The sequence below is a fragment of the Dendrobates tinctorius genome, unplaced genomic scaffold, assembly GCF_039654945.1.
Source record: "Dendrobates tinctorius isolate UK_male_01 unplaced genomic scaffold, ASM3965494v1 ptg000369l, whole genome shotgun sequence".
NCBI lineage: Eukaryota > Metazoa > Chordata > Amphibia > Anura > Dendrobatidae > Dendrobates > Dendrobates tinctorius.
This window is the reverse complement of record NW_027362035.1, coordinates 666723-693163: the sequence shown is the minus strand read 5'-3', so window position 1 is coordinate 693163 and position 26441 is coordinate 666723. Positions and strand designations below refer to the sequence as shown.

The following is a 26441-nucleotide window of genomic DNA, read 5'->3' as shown; positions in this document are numbered from 1 at the left end:
GGTCAGTGGGTCCCTCCCTTTCCTGGGTACTGATGCTGGACCTGGCTCAGTGGGTTCCTCACTTTGCTGGGTGCTAACGCTGGTCCTGGCTCAGTGTGTCCCTCCCTTCGCTGGGTGCTGATGCTGGGTCAGTGGGTCCCTCCCTTCGCTGAGTGCTGACACTGGCCCCGCATCAGTGGGTTCCTCTCTTTGCTGGGTGCTGACGCTGGCCCTGGGTCAGTAGGTTCCTCACTTTGCTGGGTGCTGACGCAGTCCACGGCTCAGTGGGGTCCTCTCTTTGCTCAGTGCTGACACTGGCCCCGGCTCAGTGGGTTCCTCTATTTGCTGGGTGCTGACGCTCGCCCTGGGTCAGTGGGTCCCTCACTTTGCTGGGTGCTAACGTTGGCCCTGGCTCAGTGGGTCCCTCCCTTCGCTGGGTGCTGACGCTGGCCCTGAGTAGGTCAGTAGGTCCCTCACTTTGCTGGGTGTTGACACTGGCCCCGGCTCAGTAGGTTCCTCTCTTTGCTGGGTGCTGACGCTGGCCCCGGCTCAGTGGGTTCCTCTCTTTGCTGGGTGCTGACGCTGGCCCCGGCTCAGTGGGTTCCTCTCTTTGCTGGGTGCTGACGCTGGCCCCGGCTCAGTGGGTTACTCTCTTTGCTGGGTGCTGACGCTGGCCCCGGCTCAGTGGGTTACTCTCTATGCTGGGTGCTGACGCTGGCCCCGGCTCAGTGGGTCCCTCATTTTGCTGGGTGCTCACACTGGCCCCGGCTCAGCGGGTCCCTCTCTTTGCTGGGTGCTGACGCTGGCCCTGGCTCAGTGAGTTTCTCTCTTTACTGTGTGCTGACACTGGCCTTGGCTCAGTGGGTCCAATTTTGCTGGGTGCTGACACTGGCCCCGGCTCAGTGACTTCCTCATTTTGCTGGGTGCTGACGCTGGCCCCGGCTCAGTGGGTCCCTCTCTTTACTGTGTGCTGACATTGGCCCTGGCTCAGTGGGTCCCATTTTGCTGGGTGCTGACGCTGGCCCCGGCTCAGTGGGTTCCTCTCTTTGCTAAGTGCTGACGCTGGCCCCGGCTCAGTGGGTCCCATTTTGCTGGGTGCTGACGCTGGCCCCGGCTCAGTGGGTTCCTCATTTTGCTTGGTGCTGACGCTGGCCCCGGCTCAGTGGGTCCCTCTCTTTACTGTGTGCTGACATTGGCCCTGGCTCAGTGGGTTCCTCTCTTTGCTGGGTGCTGACGCTGGCCCCGGCTCAGTGGGTTCCTCTCTTTGCTGGGTGCTGACACTGGCCCCGGCTCAGTGGGTCCCATTTTGCTGGGTGCTGACGTTGGCCCCGGCTCAGTGGGTTCCTCTCTTTGCTAAGTGCTGACGCTGGCCCTGGTGTCGGGTTCTTGCAGCGTTCTAGGTTTCTCAATCTGTTGGTGAAGTTCTCCACTTGTGTAATGATTAGTGTCAGTGTCTGGTGATCACAGGGTTCTAGGTTTCACAACGGTGACACACGCAGTGTCAAGATGACATGATCTCCTATCTTCCCCCTTCCACATCCTTTTTTCAGCTGCCTCATAGTTTGCATTAAGGGTTTTGGGATCCCGGGCCACCTCATGCACTGGCAGGCCGTCAGACGGGGATGTAGGGTGTGGTGGCAGAAGGAAGTGAATTGAAAGAGGATTTGTAAATTCCAGCACCGAAGGAATGTGAAACGGTGAGGATTTATTCCATTACTTAGCTCTCATGTTGGAGTTAGACTCCAGTGACGCGTTTCCAACCATGCTGACGTGTACTCACGGCTGTGACTATGTATAATTAGCCATGACTAATAACCAGCAGTGTTGTAGAGGAAGTCGCCATGGTCTGACGTTCCTTCTGCTGGTTCCTATGTTTTTGGCCTCCACTTAGCTATAGCGGGGGGTCAGTGGCGCCACGTTTATTGCATTCACGCCCCTGAGATGCAGAATCCCACAATGCGGCTTCCCTGTTACAGTATAAGGAATAAGATGAAGCATAGATTCCTCCATCAGCGGAGCATTATCTGCAGACGCGGTCAGCTTGTGATGTCCCTCCATGCTATGTAGCACATCTCCAGTGGTGGAACCATTGCTCTCTTCACGGGGACATTGAGTATGGGGCCACATATGTAAGGTAGATATTACCCTGATTATATGCATTATCTGGCATGGTGTCCTGGGCATTGAATACGCTGCCTGCCACCCTGGTGCTTGTTGTGGGGGCAGTTTGTTGTGGGGGTCACCTGGGGAGCTTACTAGAGTAATCAGGCTCCTTGCTACTGGATATTCAGGAACATCCGTATGGAGAAGACACTCGGCCCCAGTTGCAGCTGACTTGGACAGGGCGTGTGCTCCAGGACAGCACCCTGCACTACTACCTGAATAAACAGGTGGCACACAGCTGCCTTAGACGGCCATAGACGGGTCCGGAACTAGAAAGGCTGCATCCTTTGTTCCCGGGGGGAAGCCTGAGGGTGGCGGACCTTCCCCTGCATCCTGAGGGAAGCCTGAATGGGAGGGACCTTTCTGCAGACCCAGAGAGGCAGGGGGATCCAGAAAAAGGGTGCGCAACAGCAGAGGCATAAAAGGAAAAAGTGCTCGAAGCGGGGCGGTCTGGCGATGGCGGGGAGCAGCACAGAGAGCAGAGCGGTGAGCAGCGCGCTCTGCTTCCCCCACCAGAGAGTACCGGTGTGGCAACGGGCCATATAGAAGGAGCCCCTGTCGCCTGCAGAGAGAGCTGTGCAGAGCAGAGTCATGCCAGCAGAGCAGATCCGTGTCAGCAGAGCAGAGTCATGCCAGCAGAGCAGAGCCGTGTCAGCAGAGCAGAGCCGTGCACGCAGAGCTGAGCCGGGTGTTGCAGCAGCGAGAGAGAGAAGTGCTCCGTCCAGGGAGCACCAGCCCCACGCAGACCAGCGACCGCTGTCGCCCGCCAACAACCGCGGAGACCAGAGCGTGAGAGATGGGCAGTGTGTGCCCGGTAGCCGACATAAAGTCAGGAGCCAGACACTTCAGGATCGTGAGTACCGTGCGTGTGCAGCCTGAAAGGGACCAGTAGCGCGACCGTACCCTACACCCTGACTGTGCTAGTAAATCTCGGCACCAGACACTTGTGACTTGACTTGGCCTTTGTATACTTGCAGAGCCACTACAGTATATGGACTGGGGACAGTGGAAGGTACCGGAGACCGACCACTGTCACCAGAAGACGGGGTATTGTCATCTACTTGCCCCCCCTGGAAAGGACATTGTGCCAGCCGCTGTCGGCGCAATGGAGTATGCAGCCAGAGCTGCAGATTTAGGACTTCCTGACACATTTGCTATTGAACTGCCGTTAACTGTGCCGTTGTACCTCACCTTGCAAAGTCCGTTGTCATTTATATTAATGTATCATGAAAAAAGAAGAAAGATGCAGCACTCACCAATAGAGCTGAAAAACTGTGCGTCTTTATTTCACATGAATTCCATCAACAGGTATGTGGACATCCAGGACGTTAGAGGAATGCTGGGGGAGGGAGGTGCCGGACAACGTTTTGCAATTACTCGCTTCTACGGGTCCAGGTGGACTGAACTATACACCGCAATGCTTCAGATAAAAAGCTCCCGCTGTTAATGTGGTGATTTGTGTGCCCTAGTCTGCCTTTCATCTGTGTGCTTTCTTGCTGGGATTATTTATATTGTTTAACCTTTTACCTCCCTGCGTGGAGTATTCCCCTGTAAATAAACCTGTTAACTCTTGCTCTGCCTGCGTCCCGTCACTGCATCCCGCGTTCCTGCTCATTACCTTACAACGTCAGAAGTGCATGTTCTAGTCACCAAGTGCAGACTAGCGCAGGGAGAGCCTGCCATATTGGAAGGCAGAAGCAAAGCCCGGCACTGGAGCTGGGACAGGAGAGTAACAGGGCTGCACACATCTCTGCTTAGTGACCCATATTTGTTTTTATAGCAGCACATTGGTCGTTTTCTGACCAGTTGAAGATTATTGGACTGGGAAATGTTACAGGTGCTGAGGGCTCTCCATCTGGTGCCATGGCTCATGCTTCTCCATGGCTCATGCTTCTCCATGGCTCATGCTTCTCCATGGCTCATGCTTCTCCATTGCTGTTTTTCAGGTCTCGGCATCAGATGCAGATAGTGGGAGTCTGGGACATGTGTTGTACTCGCTCAGGCCCTCATCCCCTCCACAGTTCCAGATCCACTCAGAGAGTGGAGAGATCTGCCTCGCAGACACCCTGGACAGCGATGATGGAGAGCGCTTCTTCCTTCTTCGTGTGACAGCTACAGATGGGGTGAGACCTCACAATTCACAAATATCTTTTAACATGTTTCTGATTATTAAAGAAGCAATCCAACAAAAATATCCATCCCTGCCCCCCCTAGATGGTATATTCATTGTACTCATTGCCACATCCTTCTCCTCTTCATCCTTCATCTTGTATTCCCAGCTATCGTTCTGCTTTTTAATTCTGTGTGTTCTGCCTTCAGTCCCATGAAGTATCAGCACAGCATCACATGGGCGGCTAGAGACAGTATTGTGGCCGGCTGGCAGGATACTATGGTTATCCCTACATAATTCTCAAAAATAGCTCATGTATGATGAATCTACAGTCAGGAGGCTGCACTGTCATCTCCTACTTTATTACCGTGTCACACTAGCAGTGTAATCATCATCAGTCACTGTGATAGGAGTTCATATCTCCACCCTTCGAAGAGCTTCAGGGGTACAGTCCATGCAGTTTCATCAAATAAACTGTTCTGATGACTGACCCTCTGCACTGAACTTAAAGCCATGTAATGCCCAGATGTCACCTTGAGATCACACAGCGTAACTTATGAGAAGTCTACTCTTTATTGCCAGATAGAAAAAGATAATTAAATATGGTAATACTAGCTGAATTATATATTACATGACAACTGACAAGAGGGACTAAAAAAATAAATTTTAAGAATTGTTGTGTGGGATGAGTTGTACTTTCGAATGATACCATTCACTTTACCATATAGTGTTCTGAAAAACAGAAACAATAATCGGTAAGTGGGGTTAAATGGCACAATAAAACAATTCTGCCATTGATTTTTGGAGTTTGTTCTTACATACTCCGGTTAACGAAGCACCCTAATCAAAGTGTTTATCCTCTTGATATATTGCACCCATCATATTATACAGCACTGTGCACCTACAATTGCTCATTTTGCCTTTCTGTCCAGCTAATTTTTCTCTTTTCTCTGCTCTATGTAGAAACAGGAAGTCTCTTGTCCCTGCATTTATCATCCCTCGCTTCACCTCCTGACCCACCTGTTCCCTCCTTCCCCTGCCAGGGTCTTTTGCAGTGACTCATGAGTCATACAGGGAAAATTGACCTCCTGTTTTGATTTAGATCTTAGAAGGATTCAGTGCGTCAGTTTTTAATCACGTGATGTCATAGACCTAATGGAAAAGAGAAGAATTATCTGGATAGAAAGGTAAAATGAGTAATTGTAAGTGCACAGTGCTACATAATATGATGGGTATACTAAAAGAGAATAAAAACTGTTGGCAAGAGGAGAAGCGGTAGGAGGAGGAGCAGGGGAAGGATGACTGGAAGGATGAGGAGGAGCGGGAGGATGAGGAGGGGGATGACAAGGAGGAGAGGGAGGAGGAGCGGGAAGATGAGGAGGAGCAGGGGGGAGTACAAGAAGGAGGGGGAGGGGAAGGCTGAGGAGGAGTAGGGAAAGGAGGAGGAGGGAAAGGATGAGGAGTAGGAGGGGAAGGATGAGGAGGTGGGGGAGGAGGAGGGGGAAGATGACGAGGAGGGGAAGGGTGAGGAGGAACGGAAGGATGAGGAGGGGAGGACGAGGAGGAGTGGGAGGACTTGGATGTGGGGAAGGAGGAAGAGGGGAAGGGCAAGGAGGAGTAAAAGGTTGAGGAGGAGCGGGAGGAGGGGAAGGAGGAGGAGAGGAAGGACGAGGGTGAAGGATGGGGAGGACAAGGAGAAGGAGGATTTGGAGGAGGAGGGGAAGCACGAGGAGGAGTACTTCTATAAGTTCTGATTGCAGTGATGACAAACTTTACATTTGTATTTTCATTTCTAATTTTAGAGGTGAGAAAATATGTAAAAAAATATATATTTTAAAAAACTTATTTTTTAATTGAGATCACTAGTCACAGGATCCAAAGGATGAGATCATCAGTCTAGCGATCTAGAGAGTGAAATCATTAGTTGCTGGATCTAGAGGGTGAGATCAGTCACAGGATCTAGAGGGTGAGATCAGCAGTCTTAGGATCTAGAGGGTGAGATCAGCGTCTTAGGATCTAGAGGGTCAGCTCTAGAGATCGGTTTTGTTACTACTGATCCATTTCAGGATCTAGATATGAAAATCTTCCGTCAGTGAATGAAGAGTGGAATCTACGGTGGCCGGCATCAGGATACAGGAACGGTGAGATCCGGAGCAGGTGGTGTGAGAGGAGAATAGCAGGAAACTTCTCAGTCCACCCTTCCTCTGTTCCCACAGGGAGGCCTGAGCTCAGGATGCCTCGTTCGGGTCTCGGTAGAAGATGTGAATGATAATCGTCCGGTCTTTTACCCCCTGGAGTACGGTGCTAGTGTGAGTGCCCTCAGCCCACCAGGAACACCCATCATTAGTGTGACCGCCCGAGATAAGGACGAGGGGCTGCACGGCACCCTGACCTACCACATATTATCAGGAAACAGCCCTCCGCTTCTACGCATCCAGCCCGACACAGGTAAGACCACCCGACAGTGACATGAGGGGCACGGGTCCACCAACCACAGCCTCACCCACATATGTGGAAACTGTTTAATGACCCTCCACCATTGTAGGAACCAGAAGGGAAGACAGAAAAGACAATACGAGGTCTCCAGGAACTAGCAAAGGGCGGCCATTAAATCGGGGAGCGATGTTTATGGTATAGTAGGGTGGTGGTAGTAGTCTGTTTCCTTAGATCTTATGGTGGTGGTAGTAGTCTGTTTCCTTAGACCCTATGGTGGTGGTAGTAGTCTGTTTCCTTAGAGCCTATGGTGGTGGTAGTAGTCTGTTTGCTTACAGCCTATGGTGGTGGTAGTAGTCTGTTTGCTTAGAGCCTATGGTGGTGGTAGTAGTCTGTTTGCTTAGAGCCTATGGTGGTGGTAGTAGTCTGTTTGCTTAGAGCCTATGGTGGTGGTAGTAGTCTGTTTGCTTAGAGCCTATGGTGGTGGTAGTAGATTATCTTTAAAATGGAACATCTCAGTTCTTATCAGTATTTATTGGCCCCATGAGGGGTCTATCTGGGGCCCCTCTAGAGGACAGCACACAGTTGGACAGGTGGGTCCCTGGCAGCTTCTTCCTCCCTCGCACACATGGTGAGACCTGTCAATCACTGGCAGTGGGCGGGAGAAGCCGCCGTGGACCGGCCTGTCAGACTGTCTATCTCTGAAAAACGATGCACTGTCCAATGTCACACATACCAGGCTGAGATAAAAGTATGTGCCCCCCACGTCCACCTCCCGGGGATTCTCTGTCCTCCTCTACATCCATAGACATTAATATAGAGAAAAGTATGTGCCCCCCACATCCACCTGCGGGTGTTTCTCTGTCATCATTCATACACAGCTCCAAGGGGGCCATAGGTTATAAACATGTGAGGGGTTAGGGGAGGAGGTTATACATCGGGTGATGAGGGTTGGAGGATATACTTCGGAGGTTGTGGGGCGGAGGTTGTACATCGGAAGGTGAGAGCCAGAGGTTATACACCGGGGGGGGGTGAGGGGCGAGGGGCGGAGGTTATATATTGGAAAGTGAGGGGAGAAGGTATCAGGGGTGAGGGGAGAAGGTTATACATCAGTAGTGAGGGCCGGAGGCTGTACATCGACGGGGGGTTAGGGGCGGAGGTTATACATCGAGTGATGAGGGTTGGAGGATATACTTCGGAGGTTGTGGGGCGGAGATTGTACATCGGAAGGTGAGAGCCAGAGGTTATACACCGGGGGGGGGGGTGAGGGGCAAGGGGCGGAGGTTATATATTGGAAAGTGAGGGGAGAAGGTATCAGGGGTGAGGGGAGAAGGTTATACATCAGTGGTCAGGGCCGGAGGCTGTACATTGACGGGGGGTTAGGGGCGGAGGTTATACATCGAGTGATGAGGGTTGGAGGATATACTTCGGAGGTTGTGGGGCGGAGGTTGTACATCGGAAGGTGAGAGCCAGAGGTTATACACCGGGGGTTATATATCAGGGGTGAGGGGAGAAGGTTATACATCAGTGGTGAGGGCCGGAGGCTGTACATCGACGGGGGTTAGGGGCAGAGGTTATATATCGAGTGGTGAGGGGGCGAAGTTATACATCGCGGGGTGAGGGGCAGAGGTTATACACTGGTGGGTGAGGAGTGGAGGTTATACTTCAGGGGTGAGAGGCTGAGGTTATAAATCAGGGCTGAGGGGCAGAGGTTATACATTGGAGGGTGAGGGGCAGAGGTTATACATCAGGGGTGAGGGGCGGAGGTTATACATTGGAGGGTGAGGGGCGGAGGTTATACATCAGGGGTGAGGGGCGGAGGTTATACATTGGAGGGTGAGGGGCGGAGGTTATACATCAGGGGTGAGGGGCGGAGGTTATACATTGGAGGGTGAGGGGCGGAGGGTATACATTGGAGTGAGGGGCGGAGGTTACAAATCAGGGGTGAGGGGCGGAGGTTATACATTGGAGGGTGAGGGGCGGAGGTTATACATCAGGGGTGAGGGGCGGAGGTTATAAATCAGGGGTGAGGAGTGGAGGTTATACTTCAGGGGTGAGAGGCTGAGGTTATAAATCAGGGGTGAGGGGCGGAGGTTATACATTGGAGGGTGAGGGGCGGAGGTTATACATCAGGGGTGAGGGGCGGAGGTTATACATTGGAGGGTGAGGGGCGGAGGTTATTCATTGGAGGGTGAGGGGCGGAGGGTATACATTGGGGTGAGGGGCGGAGGTTATACATCAGGGGTGAGGGGCGGAGGTTATACATTATAGGGTGAGGGGTGGAGGTTATACATTGGAGGGTGAGGGGCGGAGGTTATACATTGGGGTGAGGGGCGGAGGTTATACATCAGGGGTGAGGGGCGGAGGTTATACATTGGAGGGTGAGGGGTGGAGGTTATACATTGGGGTGAGGGTTGGAGGTTATGCAGCAGAGGTGAGGGGCGGAGATTATACATCAGGGGTGAGGGGGAGAAGGTTATACATCACGGGGGTGAGGGTATAACCTCTATACAACGGGGGTGAGGATGGAGGATATACATTGAAGGGTGTGGGGCGAAAGATACATTGGGGTGGGGGTTATACATCAGGGGTGAGGGGTGGAGGTTATGCATCGAGGGTGAGGGGCGGAGGTTATACATTGGGGTGAGGGTTGGAGGTTATGCAGCAGAGGTGAGGGGCGGAGGTTATACATCAGGGGTGAGAGGAGAAGGTTAAACATCAGTGGTGAGGGGCAGGGGTTATACATCACGGGGGTGAGGGTATAACCTCTATACATCGGGGGTGAGGATGGAGGATATACATCGAAAGGTGTGGGGCGAAAGATACATTGGGGTGAGGGGCGGGGGTTATACATCAGGGGCGAGGGGTGGAGGTTATACATCACTGGTGAGGGGCGGAGGTTGTACATTGGAGGATGAGGGGCGGAGGTTATACATTGGAGTGTGAGGGGTAGAGGTTTTACATCGGAGTGAGGGGTTGAGGTAATACATTGGAGGGTGAGGGGTGGAGGTTATACATCCGTGAGTTATGGGCGGCAGAGGTTACGCACCAGGGGCTGAGGGGTGGACGTTATACATTGGGGTGGTTAGGGGCAGAGGTTATACATTGGTGGGTTAGAGGCAGAGGTTACACACCGGTGGTTGAGGGGTAAAGGTTTAACATCAGGGGTGAGGGGCTGAGGTAATACATTGGGGGGTGAGGGGTGGAGGTTACGCACCAGGGGCTGAGGGGCGGAGGTTACACACCGGTGGGTGAGGGGTGCAGGTTATACATCGGGGGGGTGAGGGGCAGAGGTTACACACCAGGGGCTGAGGGGTGGTGGTTATACATCGGGGGGTGAGGGGCGGAGGTTATACTTCTGTGGGTTGTGGGCGGAGGTTATACATCGGGGGTGAGGGGCAGAGTTTGTACATCGGGGGATGAAGGGCAGAGGTTTTGCATCGGTGGGTTAGGGACGGAGGTTACGCACCGGTGAGTGAGGTGTGCAAGTTATACATCGGGGGTGAAGGGTGGAGGTTATACATCGGGTGATGAAGGGCAGAGGTTATACATTGGGGGGGTGAGGGGCGAAGGTTACGCACCAGGGGTGAGAGGTGGAGGTTATACATTGGAGTGGTTAGGGGCGGAGGTTATACATCCGTGGGTTGTGGTCGGAGGTTATACATCGGGGGGGAGAGGGACGTGGGTTATACATCCGTGGGTTATGGGCGGAGGATATACATCGGTTGGTTGGGGATGGAGGTTATGCACCGATGAGTGAGGGGTGCAAGTTATACATCGGGGGTGAGGGGTGGAGGTTATACATCCGTGGGTTATGGGCGGAGGTTATACATCGGGGGATGAGGGGCGGAGTTTGTACATTGGGGGATGAAGGGCAGAGGTTTTGCATCGGTGGGTTAGGGACGGAGGTTACGCACCGGTGAGTGAGGTGTGCAAGTTATACATCGGGGGTGAAGGGTGGAGGTTATACATCGGGTGATGAAGGGCAGAGGTTATACATTGGGGGGGTGAGGGGCGAAGGTTACGCACCAGGGGTGAGAGGTGGAGGTTATACATTGGAGTGGTTAGGGGCGGAGGTTATACATCCGTGGGTTGTGGTCGGAGGTTATACATCGGGGGGGAGAGGGACGTGGGTTATACATCCGTGGGTTATGGGCGGAGGATATACATCGGTGGGTTGGGGATGGAGGTTATGCACCGATGAGTGAGGGGTGCAAGTTATACATCGGGGGTGAGGGGTGGAGGTTATACATCCGTGGGTTATGGGCGGAGGTTATACATCGGGGGATGAGGGGCGGAGTTTGTACATTGGGGGATGAAGGGCAGAGATTTTGCATCGGTGGGTTAGGGGCGGAGGTTATACATCAGGGATGAGGGGCTGAGAGTATACATCGGGGGGTGAGGGACGGAGGTGATTCACTGGTAGAAACGGGACTCCACAATGTGTAGGTGATGCCCTCCCTTTGTAACCTGATGGTGATGGTTAACATTTTTAGGATCTGATGGAGGTGGTAGGGTATCTATGGTCTGTAACTCTCTCTCACTCTTGTAGGAACCCTCTTGGTGGCCCGTTCTCTGTCGGCCCGGGCGGGCTCTGTTCTTCATCTTGAGGTGGGAGCGCAGGATGGTGGTGGGGTCAGATCTGATGTGAACGCCAGGGTAAATGTCAGCATCTTAGTGAGCTCAGCCCACATCCCGAAATTCCTTCAGCCTCAGTACGATTTTATGGTACCTGAAGATTCTCCACCGGGGATTATCGTGGGCAGTGTGCAGGCCAGCAACCCCCCAGGTATGTTCTGCACTGCAGCGGACCACTCTGTGTCATTGAATGTCCGATCCGGTATCGGTCATGGTTTCCTGATCCCTGTGAGGGCGTATAGTGACTGTGACCTTTTCTTCTAGGTGCCCCTGGGGTAATCCTCTACTCCTTGGCATATGGAGACCCCCGTGAACTTTTATCCCTGGACCCTCAGTCTGGAATATTGTCCACACGCCGGCAGTTGGATCGGGAGCAGGACACTGAGCTTCTCTTGGAGGTTCAGGCCCGCAGTGGGTCACCCCCGGCCTACACCCGGGCGCGGGTGACCCTGCGAATCACTGATGTGAATGATAATCCCCCCACGTTTTTGTCGCCCTCACACACCCTGAGAATCCAGGGGTCCACACCCACTGACTCCATCATATTCACCGCTAAGGCACTAGATCCCGATATAGGAGCCAATGGTCACGTGCATTACCTGCTGGTTTCTCAGGGGCCCTTCAGCATTGACAGTGTGGGACAGATCCAGGTCACCGGGGCCCTGACCCAGGAGAGTTACGAGCTCCGTGTGTTGGCGCTTGATGCTGGATTTCCACAGCTTTCCTCAGAGTTAGAGATCACTGTCCTTGTCATGGAGCAGGACTCGGAGCCAGCGTGTGGAGCATCTGATTATCGTGTGGAGGTCCGGGAAGGAAGCCCCCCGATGAGTAGGCTATTACAAGTCCAGGCGTTGCTCCCTGGTGGGAAGGAGAATCCCTTACGTTACCGGCTGAGGACAGATGCAGATGCAGTAGGATTTAGTGTGGAACCGGACACGGGATGGTTGTATGTCCGTGGGGCACTGGATAGGGAAAGCCGAGAGTTGTATGTCCTGTCAGTGCTGGCATCGGGGGGTTCAGGCAGCCGCACTGCTACATGCACTGTACGTGTCCGGGTCACTGATGAGAATGACAATGCTCCGCGGCTGAGCGAGGAAAGGTACTTCATGAGCATCTCCGAGAACCGACCGCCTGGAGAGGTCGTGGGAAGAGTAAGTGCCAGCGACAGAGACGCAGGGCAGAATGGACGCGTAACCTACAGAATGCCGGCACAAGAAAGCGACTTTACCATACACCCACACACAGGTAAGACCCCAGCATCCCACACACAGGTAAGACCCCAACATCACCGTACATCCACTCAGGTAAGACCCCAACATCACCGTACATCCACACAGAGGTAAGACCCCAGCATCACCCTACACCCACACACAGGTAAGACCCCAGCATCACCGTACATCCACACAGGTAAAACCCCAGCATCACCATACACCCACACACAGGTAAGACCCCAACATCACCGTACACCCACACACAGGTAAGACCCCAACATCACTGTACACTCACACACAGGTAAGACCCCAACATCAACGTACACCCACACACAGGTAAGACCCCAACATCACTGTACACTCACACACAGGCAAGACCCCAGCATCACCGTACACCCACACACAGGTAAGACCCCAACATCACCGTACACCCACACACAGGTAAGACCCCAACATCACTGTACACTCACACACAGGCAAGACCCCAGCATCACCGTACATCCACTCACAGGTAACACCCCAGCATCACCGTACATCCACTCACAGGTAAGACCCCAACATCACTGTACACTCACACACAGGTAAGACCCCAACATCACCGTACACCCACACACAGGTAAGACCCCAATATCACCGTACACCCACACACAGGTAAGACCCCAGCATCCCACACACAAGTAAGACCCCAGCATCACCGTACATCCACACAGGTAAGACCCCAACATCAACGTACACCCACACACAGCCAAGACCCCAGCATCACCGTACATCCACTCACAGGTAACACCCCAGCATCACCGTACACCCACACACAGGTAAGACCCCAGCATCACCGTATACCCACACACAGGTAAGACCCCAGCATCACCGTACACCCACACAGGTAAGACCCCAGCATCACCGTACACCCACATACAGGCAAGACCCCAGCATCACCGTACACCCACACACAGGTAAAACCCCAACATCAACGTACACCCACACACAGGCAAGACCCCAGCATCACCGTACATCCACTCACAGGTAACACCCCAGCATCACCATACATAAACTCACAGGTAAGACCCCAACATCACCGTACATCCACACACAGGTAAGACCCCAACATCACCGTACATCCACACAGGTAAGACCCCAGCATCACCGTACATCCACTCACAGGTAAGACCCCAACATCACCGTACACCCACACACAGGTAAGACCCCCAACATCACCGTACATCCACACACAGGTAAGACCCCAACATCACCGTACACTCACACACAGGTAAGACCCCAGCATCACCGTACATCCACACAGGTAAGACCCCAACATCACCGTACACCCACACACAGGTAAGACCCCAACATCACCGTACATCCACACAGGTAAGACCCCAGCATCACCGTACATCCACACACAGGTAAGACCCCAGCATCACCGTACATCCACACACAGGTAAGACCCCAACATCACCGTACACCCACACACAGGTAAGACCCCAACATCACACCGTACACCCACACACAGGTAAGACCCCAGCATCACCGTACATCCACACAGGTAAGACCCCAACATCACCGTACACCCACACACAGGTAAGACCCCAACATCACCGTACATCCACACAGGTAAGACCCCAGCATCACTGTACATCCACACACAGGTAAGACCCCAGCATCACCGTACATCCACACACAGGTAAGACCCCAACATCACCGTACACCCACACACAGGTAAGACCCCAACATCACACCGTACACCCACACACAGGTAAGACCCCAGCATCACCGTACATCCACACAGGTAAGACCCCAGCATCACCGTACATCCACACACAGGTAAGACCCCAGCATCACCGTACATCCACACACAGGTAAGACCCCAACATCACCGTACACCCACACACAGGTAAGACCCCAACATCACACCGTACACCCACACACAGGTAAGACCCCAGCATCACCGTACATCCACACAGGTAAGACCCCAACATCACCGTACACTCACACACAGGTAAGACCCCAACATCACCGTACATCCACACAGGTAAGACCCCAGCATCACCGTACATCCACACACAGGTAAGACCCCAGCATCACCGTACATCCACACACAGGTAAGACCCCAACATCACCGTACACCCACACACAGGTAAGACCCCAACATCACACCGTACACCCACACACAGGTAAGACCCCAGCATCACCGTACATCCACACAGGTAAGACCCCAGCATCACCGTACACCCACACACAGGTAAGACCCCAACATCACCGTACATCCACACAGGTAAGACCCCAGCATCACCGTACATCCACACACAGGTAAGACCCCAGCATCACTGTACATCCACACAGGTAAGACCCCAACATCACCGTACATCCACACACAGGTAAGACCCCAAAATCACCGTACACCCACACACAGGTAAGACCCCAACATCACACCGTACACCCACACACAGGTAAGACCCCAGCATCACCGTACACTCACACACAGGTAAGACCCCAACATCACCGTACATCCACACAGGTAAGACCCCAACATCACCGTACACCCACACACAGGTAAGACCCCAACATCACCGTACATCCACACAGGTAAGACCCCAGCATCACCGTACATCCACACACAGGTAAGACCCCAACATCACCGTACACCCACACACAGGTAAGACCCCAACATCACATCGTACACCCACACACAGGTAAGACCCCAGCATCACCGTACATCCACACAGGTAAGACCCCAGCATCACCGTACACCCACACACAGGTAAGACCCCCACATCACCGTACACCCACACACAGGTAAGACCCCAACATCACCGTACACCCACACAGGTAAGACCCCAACATCACCGTACACTCACACACAGGTAAGACCCCAACATCACCGTACATCCACACACAGGACCCCGGCATCACCGTACACCCACACACAGGTAAGACCCCAACATCACCGTACATCCACACACAGGTAAGACCCCAACATCACCATACACTCACACACAGGTAAGACCCCAGCATCACCGTACATCCACAAACAGGTAAGACCCCAACATCACCGTACATCCACACAGGTAAGACCCCAGCATAACCGTACATCCACACAGGTAAGACCCCAACATCACCGTACACTCACACACAGGTAAGACCCCAACATCACCGTACATCCACACAGGTAAGACCCCAGCATCACCGTACATCCACACAGGTAAGACCCCAACATCACCGTACACCCACACACAGGTAAGACCCCAGCATCACCGTACATCCACTCACAGGTAAGACCCCAACATCACCGTACACCCACACACAGGTAAGACCCCCAACATCACCGTACATCCACACACAGGTAATACCCCAACATCACCGTACACTCACACACAGGTAAGACCCCAGCATCACCGTACATCCACACAGGTAAGACCCCAACATCACCGTACACCCACACACAGGTAAGAACCCAGCATCACCGTACATCCACACACAGGTAAGACCCCAGCATCACCGTACATCCACACAGGTAAGACCCCAACATCACCGTACATCCACACACAGGTAAGACCCCAACATCACCGTACACCCACACACAGGTAAGACCCCAACATCACACCGTACACCCACACACAGTTAAGACCCCAGCATCACCGTACACTCACACACAGGTAAGACCCCAACATCACCGTACATCCACACACAGGTAAGACCCCAACATCACCATACATCCACACAGGTAAGACCCCAACATCACCGTACATCCACACACAGGTAAGACCCCAGCATCACCGTACATCCACACAGGTAAGACCCCAACATCACCATACACCCACACACAGGTAAGACCCCAACATCACCATACACCCACACACAGGTAAGACCCCAGCATCACCGTACACCCACACACAGGTAAGACCCCAACATCACCGTACACCCACACACAGGTAAGACCCCAACATCACCGTACACTCACACACAGTTAAGACCCCAGCATCACCGTACATCCACACACAGGTAATACCCCAACATCACCGTACACTCACACACAGGTAAGACCCCAGCATCACCGTACATCCACACAGGTAAGACCCCAACATCACCGTACACCCACACACAGGTAAGACCCCAGCATCACCGTACATCCACACACAGGTAAGACCCCAGCATCACCGTACATCCACACAGGTAAGACCCCAACATCACCGTACATCCACACACAGGTAAGACCCCAACATCACCGTACACCCACACACAGGTAAGACCCCAACATCACACCGTACACCCACACACAGTTAAGACCCCAGCATCACCGTACACTCACACACAGGTAAGACCCCAACATCACCGTACATCCACACACAGGTAAGACCCCAACATCACCATACATCCACACAGGTAAGACCCCAACATCACCGTACATCCACACACAGGTAAGACCCCAGCATCACCGTACATCCACACACAGGTAAGACCCCAACATCACCGTACACCCACACACAGGTAAGACCCCAACATCACACCGTACACCCACACACAGGTAAGACCCCAGCATCACCGTACATCCACACAGGTAAGACCCCAACATCACCGTACACCCACACACAGGTAAGACCCCAACATCACCGTACATCCACACAGGTAAGACCCCAGCATCACCGTACATCCACACACAGGTAAGACCCCAGCATCACTGTACATCCACACAGGTAAGACCCCAACATCACCGTACACCCACACACAGGTAAGACCCCAGCATCACCGTACACTCACACACAGGTAAGACCCCAACATCACCGTACATCCACACAGGTAAGACCCCAACATCACCGTACACCCACACACAGGTAAGACCCCAACATCACCGTACATCCACACAGGTAAGACCCCAGCATCACCGTACATCCACACACAGGTAAGACCCCAACATCACCGTACACCCACACACAGGTAAGACCCCAACATCACATCGTACACCCACACACAGGTAAGACCCCAGCATCACCGTACATCCACACAGGTAAGACCCCAGCTTCACCGTACACCCACACACAGGTAAGACCCCCACATCACCGTACACCCACACACAGGTAAGACCCCAACATCACCGTACACCCACACAGGTAAGACCCCAACATCACCGTACACTCACACACAGGTAAGACCCCAACATCACCGTACATCCACACACAGGACCCCGGCATCACCGTACACCCACACACAGGTAAGACCCCAACATCACCGTACATCCACACACAGGTAAGACCCCAACATCACCGTACACTCACACACAGGTAAGACCCCAGCATCACCGTACATCCACAAACAGGTAAGACCCCAACATCACCGTACATCCACACAGGTAAGACCCCAGCATAACCGTACATCCACACAGGTAAGACCCCAACATCACCGTACACTCACACACAGGTAAGACCCCAACATCACCGTACATCCACACAGGTAAGACCCCAGCATCACCGTACATCCACACAGGTAAGACCCCAACATCACCGTACACCCACACACAGGTAAGACCCCAGCATCACCGTACATCCACTCACAGGTAAGACCCCAACATCACCGTACACCCACACACAGGTAAGACCCCCAACATCACCGTACATCCACACACAGGTAATACCCCAACATCACCGTACACTCACACACAGGTAAGACCCCAGCATCACCGTACATCCACACAGGTAAGACCCCAGCATCACCGTACATCCACACACAGGTAAGACCCCAACATCACCGTACACCCACACACAGGTAAGACCCCAACATCACACCGTACACCCACACACAGGTAAGACCCCAGCATCACCGTACATCCACACAGGTAAGACCCCAGCATCACCGTACACCCACACACAGGTAAGACCCCAACATCACCGTACATCCACACAGGTAAGACCCCATCATCACCGTACATCCACACACAGGTAAGACCCCAGCATCACTGTACATCCACACAGGTAAGACCCCAACATCACCGTACATCCACACACAGGTAAGACCTCAAAATCACCGTACACCCACACACAGGTAAGACCCCAACATCACACCGTACACCCACACACAGGTAAGACCCCAGCATCACCGTACACTCACACACAGGTAAGACCCCAACATCACCGTACATCCACACTGGTAAGACCCCAACATCACCGTACACCCACACACAGGTAAGACCCCAACATCACCGTACTTCCACACAGGTAAGACCCCAGCATCACCGTACATCCACACACAGGTAAGACCCCAACATCACCGTACACCCACACACAGGTAAGACCCCAACATCACATCGTACACCCACACACAGGTAAGACCCCAGCATCACCGTACATCCACACAGGTAAGACCCCAGCATCACCGTACACCCACACACAGGTAAGACCCCCACATCACCGTACACCCACACACAGGTAAGACCCCAACATCACCGTACACCCACACAGGTAAGACCCCAACATCACCGTACACTCACACACAGGTAAGACCCCAACATCACCGTACATCCACACACAGGACCCCGGCATCACCGTACACCCACACACAGGTAAGACCCCAACATCACCGTACATCCACACACAGGTAAGACCCCAACATCACCATACACTCACACACAGGTAAGACCCCAGCATCACCGTACATCCACACACAGGTAAGACCCCAACATCACACCGTACACCCACACACAAGTAAGACCCCAGCATCACCGTACATCCACACAGGTAAGACCCCAGCATCACCGTACACCCACACACAGGTAAGACCCCCACATCACCGTACACCCACACACAGGTAAGACCCCAACATCACCGTACACCCACACAGGTAAGACCCCAACATCACCGTACACTCACACACAGGTAAGACCCCAACATCACCGTACATCTACACAGGTAAGACCCCAACATCACCGTACACTCACACACAGGTAAGACCCCAGCATCACCGTACATCCACACAGGTAAGACCCCAGCATCACCGTACACCCACACACAGGTAAGACCCCAACATCACCGTACACCCACACACAGGTAAGACCCCAGCATCACCGTACACCCACACACAGGTAAGACCCCAACATCACACCGTACACCCACACACAGGTAAGACCCCAACATCACCGTACATCCACACACAGGTAAGACCCCAACATCACCGTACATCCACACACAGGACGCCGGCATCACCGTACACCCACACAGGTAAGACCCCAACATCTCCGTACATCCACACACAGGTAAGACCCCAACATCACTGTACATCCACACACAGGTAAGACCCCAGCATCACCGTACATCCACACACAGGTAAGACCCCAACATCACCGTACACTCACACACAGGTAAGACCCCAACATCTCCATACATCCACACACAGTTAAGACCCCAACATCACCGTACACCCACACACAGGTAAGACCCCCAACATCACCGTACATCCACACACAGGTAAGACCCCAACATCACCGTACACTCACACACAGGTAAGACCCCAGCATCACCGTACATCCACACACAGGTAAGACCCCAACATCACCGTACACTCACACACAGGTAAGACCCCAACATCTCCATACATCCACACACAGTTAAGACCCCAACATCACCGTACACCCACACACAGGTAAGACCCCCAACATCACCGTACATCCACACACAGGTAAGACCCCAACATCACCGTACACTCACACACAGGTAAGACCCCAGCATCACCGTACATCCACACAGGTAAGACCCCAACATCACCGTGCACCCACACACAGGTAAGACCCCAGCATCACCGTACATCCACACACAGGTAAGACCCCAGCATCACCGTACACCCACACACAGGTAAGACCCCAGCATCACCGTACACCCACACACAGGTAAGACCCCAACATCACCGTACACCCACACAGGTAAGACCCCAACATCACCGTACACTCACACACAGGTAAGACCCCAACATCACCGTACATCCACACAGGTAAGACCCCAACATCACCGTACACTCACACACAGGTAAGACCCCAGCATCACCGTACAACCACACAGGTAAGACCCCAGCATCACAGTACACCCACACACAGGTAAGACCCCAACATCACCGTACACCCACACACAGGTAAGACCCCAGCATCACCGTACACCCACACACAGGTAAGACCCCAACATCACCGTACACCCACACAGGTAAGACCCCAACATCACCGTACACTCACACACAGGTAAGACCCCAGCATCACCGTACACTCACACACAGGTAAGACCCCAACATCACCGTACACCCACACACAGGTAAGACCCCAGCATCACCGTACACTCACACACAGGTAAGACCCCAACATCACCGTACACCCACACAGGTAAGACCCCAACATCACCGTACACTCACACACAGGTAAGACCCCAGCATCACCGTACATCCACACAGGTAAGACCCCAACATCACCGTACACTCACACACAGGTAAGACCCCAGCATCACCGTACAACCACACAGGTAAGACCCCAGCATCACAGTACACCCACACACAGGTAAGACCCCAACATCACCGTACACCCACACACAGGTAAGACCCCAGCATCACCGTACACCCACACAGGTAAGACCCCAACATCACCGTACACCCACACAGGTAAGACCCCAACATCACCGTACACTCACACACAGGTAAGACCCCAGCATCACCGTACATCCACACAGGTAAGACCCCAACATCACCGTACACTCACACACAGGTAAGACCCCAGCATCACCGTACAACCACACAGGTAAGACCCCAGCATCACAGTACACCCACACACAGGTAAGACCCCAACATCACCGTACACCCACACACAGGTAAGACCCCAGCATCACCGTACACCCACACACAGGTAAGACCCCAACATCACACCGTACACCCACACACAGGTAAGACCCCAACATCACCGTACATCCACACACAGGTAAGACCCCAACATCACCGTACATCCACACACAGGACGCCGGCATCACCGTACACCCACACAGGTAAGACCCCAACATCTCCGTACATCCACACACAGGTAAGACCCCAACATCACTGTACATCCACACACAGGTAAGACCCCAGCATCACCGTACATCCACACACAGGTAAGACCCCAACATCACCGTACACTCACACACAGGTAAGACCCCAACATCTCCATACATCCACACACAGTTAAGACCCCAACATCACCGTACACCCACACACAGGTAAGACCCCCAACATCACCGTACATCCACACACAGGTAAGACCCCAACATCACCGTACACTCACACACAGGTAAGACCCCAGCATCACCGTACATCCACACAGGTAAGACCCCAACATCACCGTACACCCACACACAGGTAAGACCCCAGCATCACCGTACATCCACACACAGGTAAGACCCCAGCATCACCGTACACCCACACACAGGTAAGACCCCAACATCACACCGTACACCCACACACAGGTAAGACCCCAGCATCACCGTACACTCACACACAGGTAAGACCCCAACATCACCGTACATCCACACACAGGTAAGACCCCAACATCACCGTACATCCACACAGGTAAGACCCCAGCATCACCGTACATCCACACACAGGTAAGACCCCAGCATCACCGTACATCCACACAGGTAAGACCCCAACATCACCGTACATCCACACACAGGTAAGACCCCAACATCACCGTACACCCACACACAGGTAAGACCCCAACATCACACCGTACACCCACACACAGGTAAGACCCCAGCATCACCGTACACTCACACACAGGTAAGACCCCAACATCACCATACACCCACACACAGGTAAGACCCCAACATCACCATACACCCACACACAGGTAAGACCCCAGCATCACCGTACACCCACACACAGGTAAGACCCCAACATCACCGTACACCCACACACAGGTAAGACCCCAACATCACCGTACACTCACACACAGGTAAGACCCCAGCATCACCGTACATCCACACACAGGTAAGACCCCAACATCACCGTACACCCACACACAGGTAAGACCCCAACATCACACCGTACACCCACACACAGGTAAGACCCCAGCATCACCGTACATCCACACAGGTAAGACCCCAGCATCACCGTACACCCACACACAGGTAAGACCCCCACATCACCGTACACCCACACACAGGTAAGACCCCAACATCACCGTACACCCACACAGGTAAGACCCCAACATCACCGTACACTCACACACAGGTAAGACCCCTACATCACCATACATCCACACAGGTAAGACCCCAACATCACCGTACACTCACACACAGGTAAGACCCCAGCATCACCTACATCCACACAGGTAAGACCCCAGCATCACCGTACACCCACACACAGGTAAGACCCCAACATCACCGTACACCCACACACAGGTAAGACCCCAGCATCACCGTACACCCACACACAGGTAAGACCCCAACATCACACCGTACACCCACACGCAGGTAAGACCCCAACATCACCGTACATCCACACACAGGACCCCGGCATCACCGTACACCCACACACAGGTAAGACCCCAACATCTCCGTACATCCACACACAGGTAAGACCCCAACATCACTGTACATCCACACACAGGTAAGACCCCAGCATCACCGTACATCCACACACAGGTAAGACCCCAACATCACCGTACACCCACACACAGGTAAGACCCCAGCATCACCGTACATCCACACACAGGTAAGACCCCAGCATCACCGTACACCCACACACAGGTAAGACCCCAACATCACCGTACATCCACACACAGGTAAGACCCCAACATCACCGTACACCCACACAGGTAAGACCCCAGCATCACCGTACATCCACACACAGGTAAGACCCCAACATCACACCGTACATCCACACACAGGTAAGACCCCCAACATCACACCATACATCCACACACAGGTAAGACCCCCCACATCACCGTACACCCACACACAGGTAAGACCCCAACATCACCGTACATCCACACACTGGTAAGACCCCAGCATCACCGTACATCCACACAGGTAAGACCCCAACATCACCGTACACCCACACACAGGACCCCGGCATCACCGTACACCCACACACAGGTAAGACCCCAACATCACCGTACATCCACACACAGGTAAGACCCCAGCATCACCGTACATCCACTCACAGGTAAGACCCCAACATCTCCGTACATCCACACACAGGTAAGACCCCAACATCACCGTACATCCACACACAGGTAAGACCCCAGCATCACTGTACATCCACACACAGGTAAGACCCCAACATCACTGTACACCCACACACAGGTAAGACCCCAGCATCACCGTACATCCACACACAGGTAAGACCCCAACATCACCGTACATCCACACACAGGTAAGACCCCAGCATCACCGTACATCAACACAGGTAAGACCCCAACATCACCGTACACCCACACACAGGTAAGACCCCAACATCACCGTACACCCACACACAGGTAAGACCCCAGCATCACCGTACATCCACACACAGGTAAGACCCCAACATCACCGTACATCCACACACAGGTAAGACCCCAACATCACCGTACACCCACACACAGGTAAGACCGCAGCATCACCGTACACCCACACACAGGTAAAACCCCAACATCACAGTACATCCTCACAGGTAAGACCCCAGCATCACCGTACATCCACACACAGCTAAGACCCCAACATCACCGTACACCCACACACAGGTAAGACCCCAACATCACCGTACACCCACACACAGGTAAGACCCCAGCATCACCGTACATCCACACACAGGTAAGACCCCAACATCACACCGTACATCCACACACAGGTAAGACCCCAACATCACACCGTACATCCACACACAGGTAAGACCCCAGCATCACCGTACATCCAAACACAGGTAAGACCCCAACATCATTATGTATCACACGCATGACCCCCATCATCACCGTACACTCACACACAGGCAAGACCCCTGCATGACCATTCACCTACAAACAGTTAATCCAACGTCACCGTACATCTGCACATTGGACCCCTGCGTTTACACGCAGGGTCCCGGCATCACTGTACATCCACACGGGTCCATGTCATGACAGTACATCCACACATTACACCCCAGAATCACCGTACATCCACATAGAGGACCCTGGCGTCATCGTATATATCTACACATGGGGCCCCAGCACCACGGTACATAAGCAGATGGGGCACCTGCACCACCATACAGCGCCTCCCAGTGATCTCTGTATATGCTGTGAGTATATACATGGGGTCCCCTCTCATGTCATCCTTTGTAGGGGAGTTATCAGTAAGACGGAGTTTGGACCGGGAGCTCCAGGCCACATATCAGCTGCTGGTCATTGCCCAGGATGGCGGGGCACCTCCGCGCAGTGTTACTGGCACCATCCATGTCTCTGTGCTGGATGAGAATGACAACCATCCATTGTTCCTGCACCCCGGTCCTGGGAGGGAGACAACAGTGCAGGTGGTGAAGATGAGTCCACCTTCTCCACCTCCTCTTTTCCTTCACTTTGTCTGTCCTCTTCTCCTTCTCCACCTCATTCTCTTTTCTTTCATCTTGTCCATCCTCTCCACCTTCTCCACTTCCTTCTTTTTTCCTTCACCTTGGTTGTCCTCTTTACCTTCTCCAACTCTCTCTTTTCCTTCACTTTCTGTTCTCTCCACCTCCTTCTCTTTTCCTTCACCTTGTCTGTCCTCTTTACCTTCTCCAACTCTCTCTTTTCCTTCACTTTGTCTGTTCTCTCCACCTTCTCCACCTCCTTCTCTTTTCCTTAACCTTGTCTGTCCTCTCCACCTTCTCCAACTCTCTCTTTTCCTTCACCTTGTCTGTCCTCTCCACCTTCTCCACCTCCTTCTCTTTTCCTTCACCATGTCCATCCTCTCCACCTTCTCCACCTCCTTCTCTTTTCCTTCACCTTGTCTGTCCTCTCCACCTTCTCCAACTCTCTCTTTTCCTTCACCTTGTCTGTCCTCTCCACCTCCTCTTTTCCTTCATCTTGTCTGTCCTCTCCACCTTCTCCACCTCCTTCTCTTTTCCTTCACCTTGTCTGTCCTCTCCACCTTCTCCAACTCTCTTTTCCTTCACCTTGTCTGTCCTCTCCACCTTCTCCACCTCCTTCTCTTTTCCATCACCTTGTCCATCCTCTCCACCTTCTCCATCTCCTCTTTTCCTTCACCTTGTCTGTCCTCTCCACCTTCTCCACCTCATTCTCTTTTCCTTCACCTTGTCTGTCCTCTCCATCTCCACCTCATTCTCTTTTCCTTCACCTTGTCTGTTCTCTCCACCTTCTTCACTTCCTTCTCTTTTCCTTCACTTTGTCTGTCCTCTCCACCTTCTCCACTTCCTTCTCTTTTCCTTCACCTTGTCTATTTTCTCCACCTACTCCACCTCATTCTCTTTTCCTTCACTTTGTCCATCCTCTCCACCTTCTCCGTCTCCTTCTCTTTTCTTTCACCTTGTCTGTCCTCTACACCTTCTCCAACTCTCTCTTTTCCTTCACTTTGTCTGTTCTCTCCACCTTCTCCACCTCCTTCTCTTTTCCTTAACCTTGTCTGTCCTCTCCACCTTCTCCAACTCTCTCTTTTCCTTCACCTTGTCTGTCCTCTCCACCTCCTTCCCTTTTCCTTCACCTTGTCTGTCCTCTCCACCTTCTCCACCTCCTTCTCTTTTCCTTCACCTTGTCTGTCCTCTCCACCTTCTCCAACTCTCTTTTCCTTCACCTTGTCTGTCCTCTCCACCTTCTCCACCTCCTTCTCTTTTCCATCACCTTGTCCATCCTCTCCACCTTCTCCATCTCCTTCTCTTTTCCTTCACCTTGTCTGTCCTCTCCACCTCATTCTCTTTTCCTTCACCTTGTCTGTTCTCTCCACCTTCTGCACTCCCTTCTCTTT

At 53.1% G+C, this 26441-nt stretch overlaps 1 protein-coding gene across 1 annotated transcript in view; it reads left to right on the top strand.

The window, feature by feature from the left end:
* Positions 1-26441, top strand: part of DCHS1 (dachsous cadherin-related 1) — a 168941-nt gene that overhangs the window by 68824 nt on the left and 73676 nt on the right. Inside the window, exons 3-7 of the mRNA XM_073562898.1 lie at positions 4089-4265; positions 6469-6700; positions 11238-11474; positions 11588-12568; positions 24827-25014. Coding sequence (XP_073418999.1) covers positions 4089-4265; positions 6469-6700; positions 11238-11474; positions 11588-12568; positions 24827-25014 — 1815 coding nt within the window. The remainder of the gene's footprint in view (positions 1-4088; positions 4266-6468; positions 6701-11237; positions 11475-11587; positions 12569-24826; positions 25015-26441) is intronic.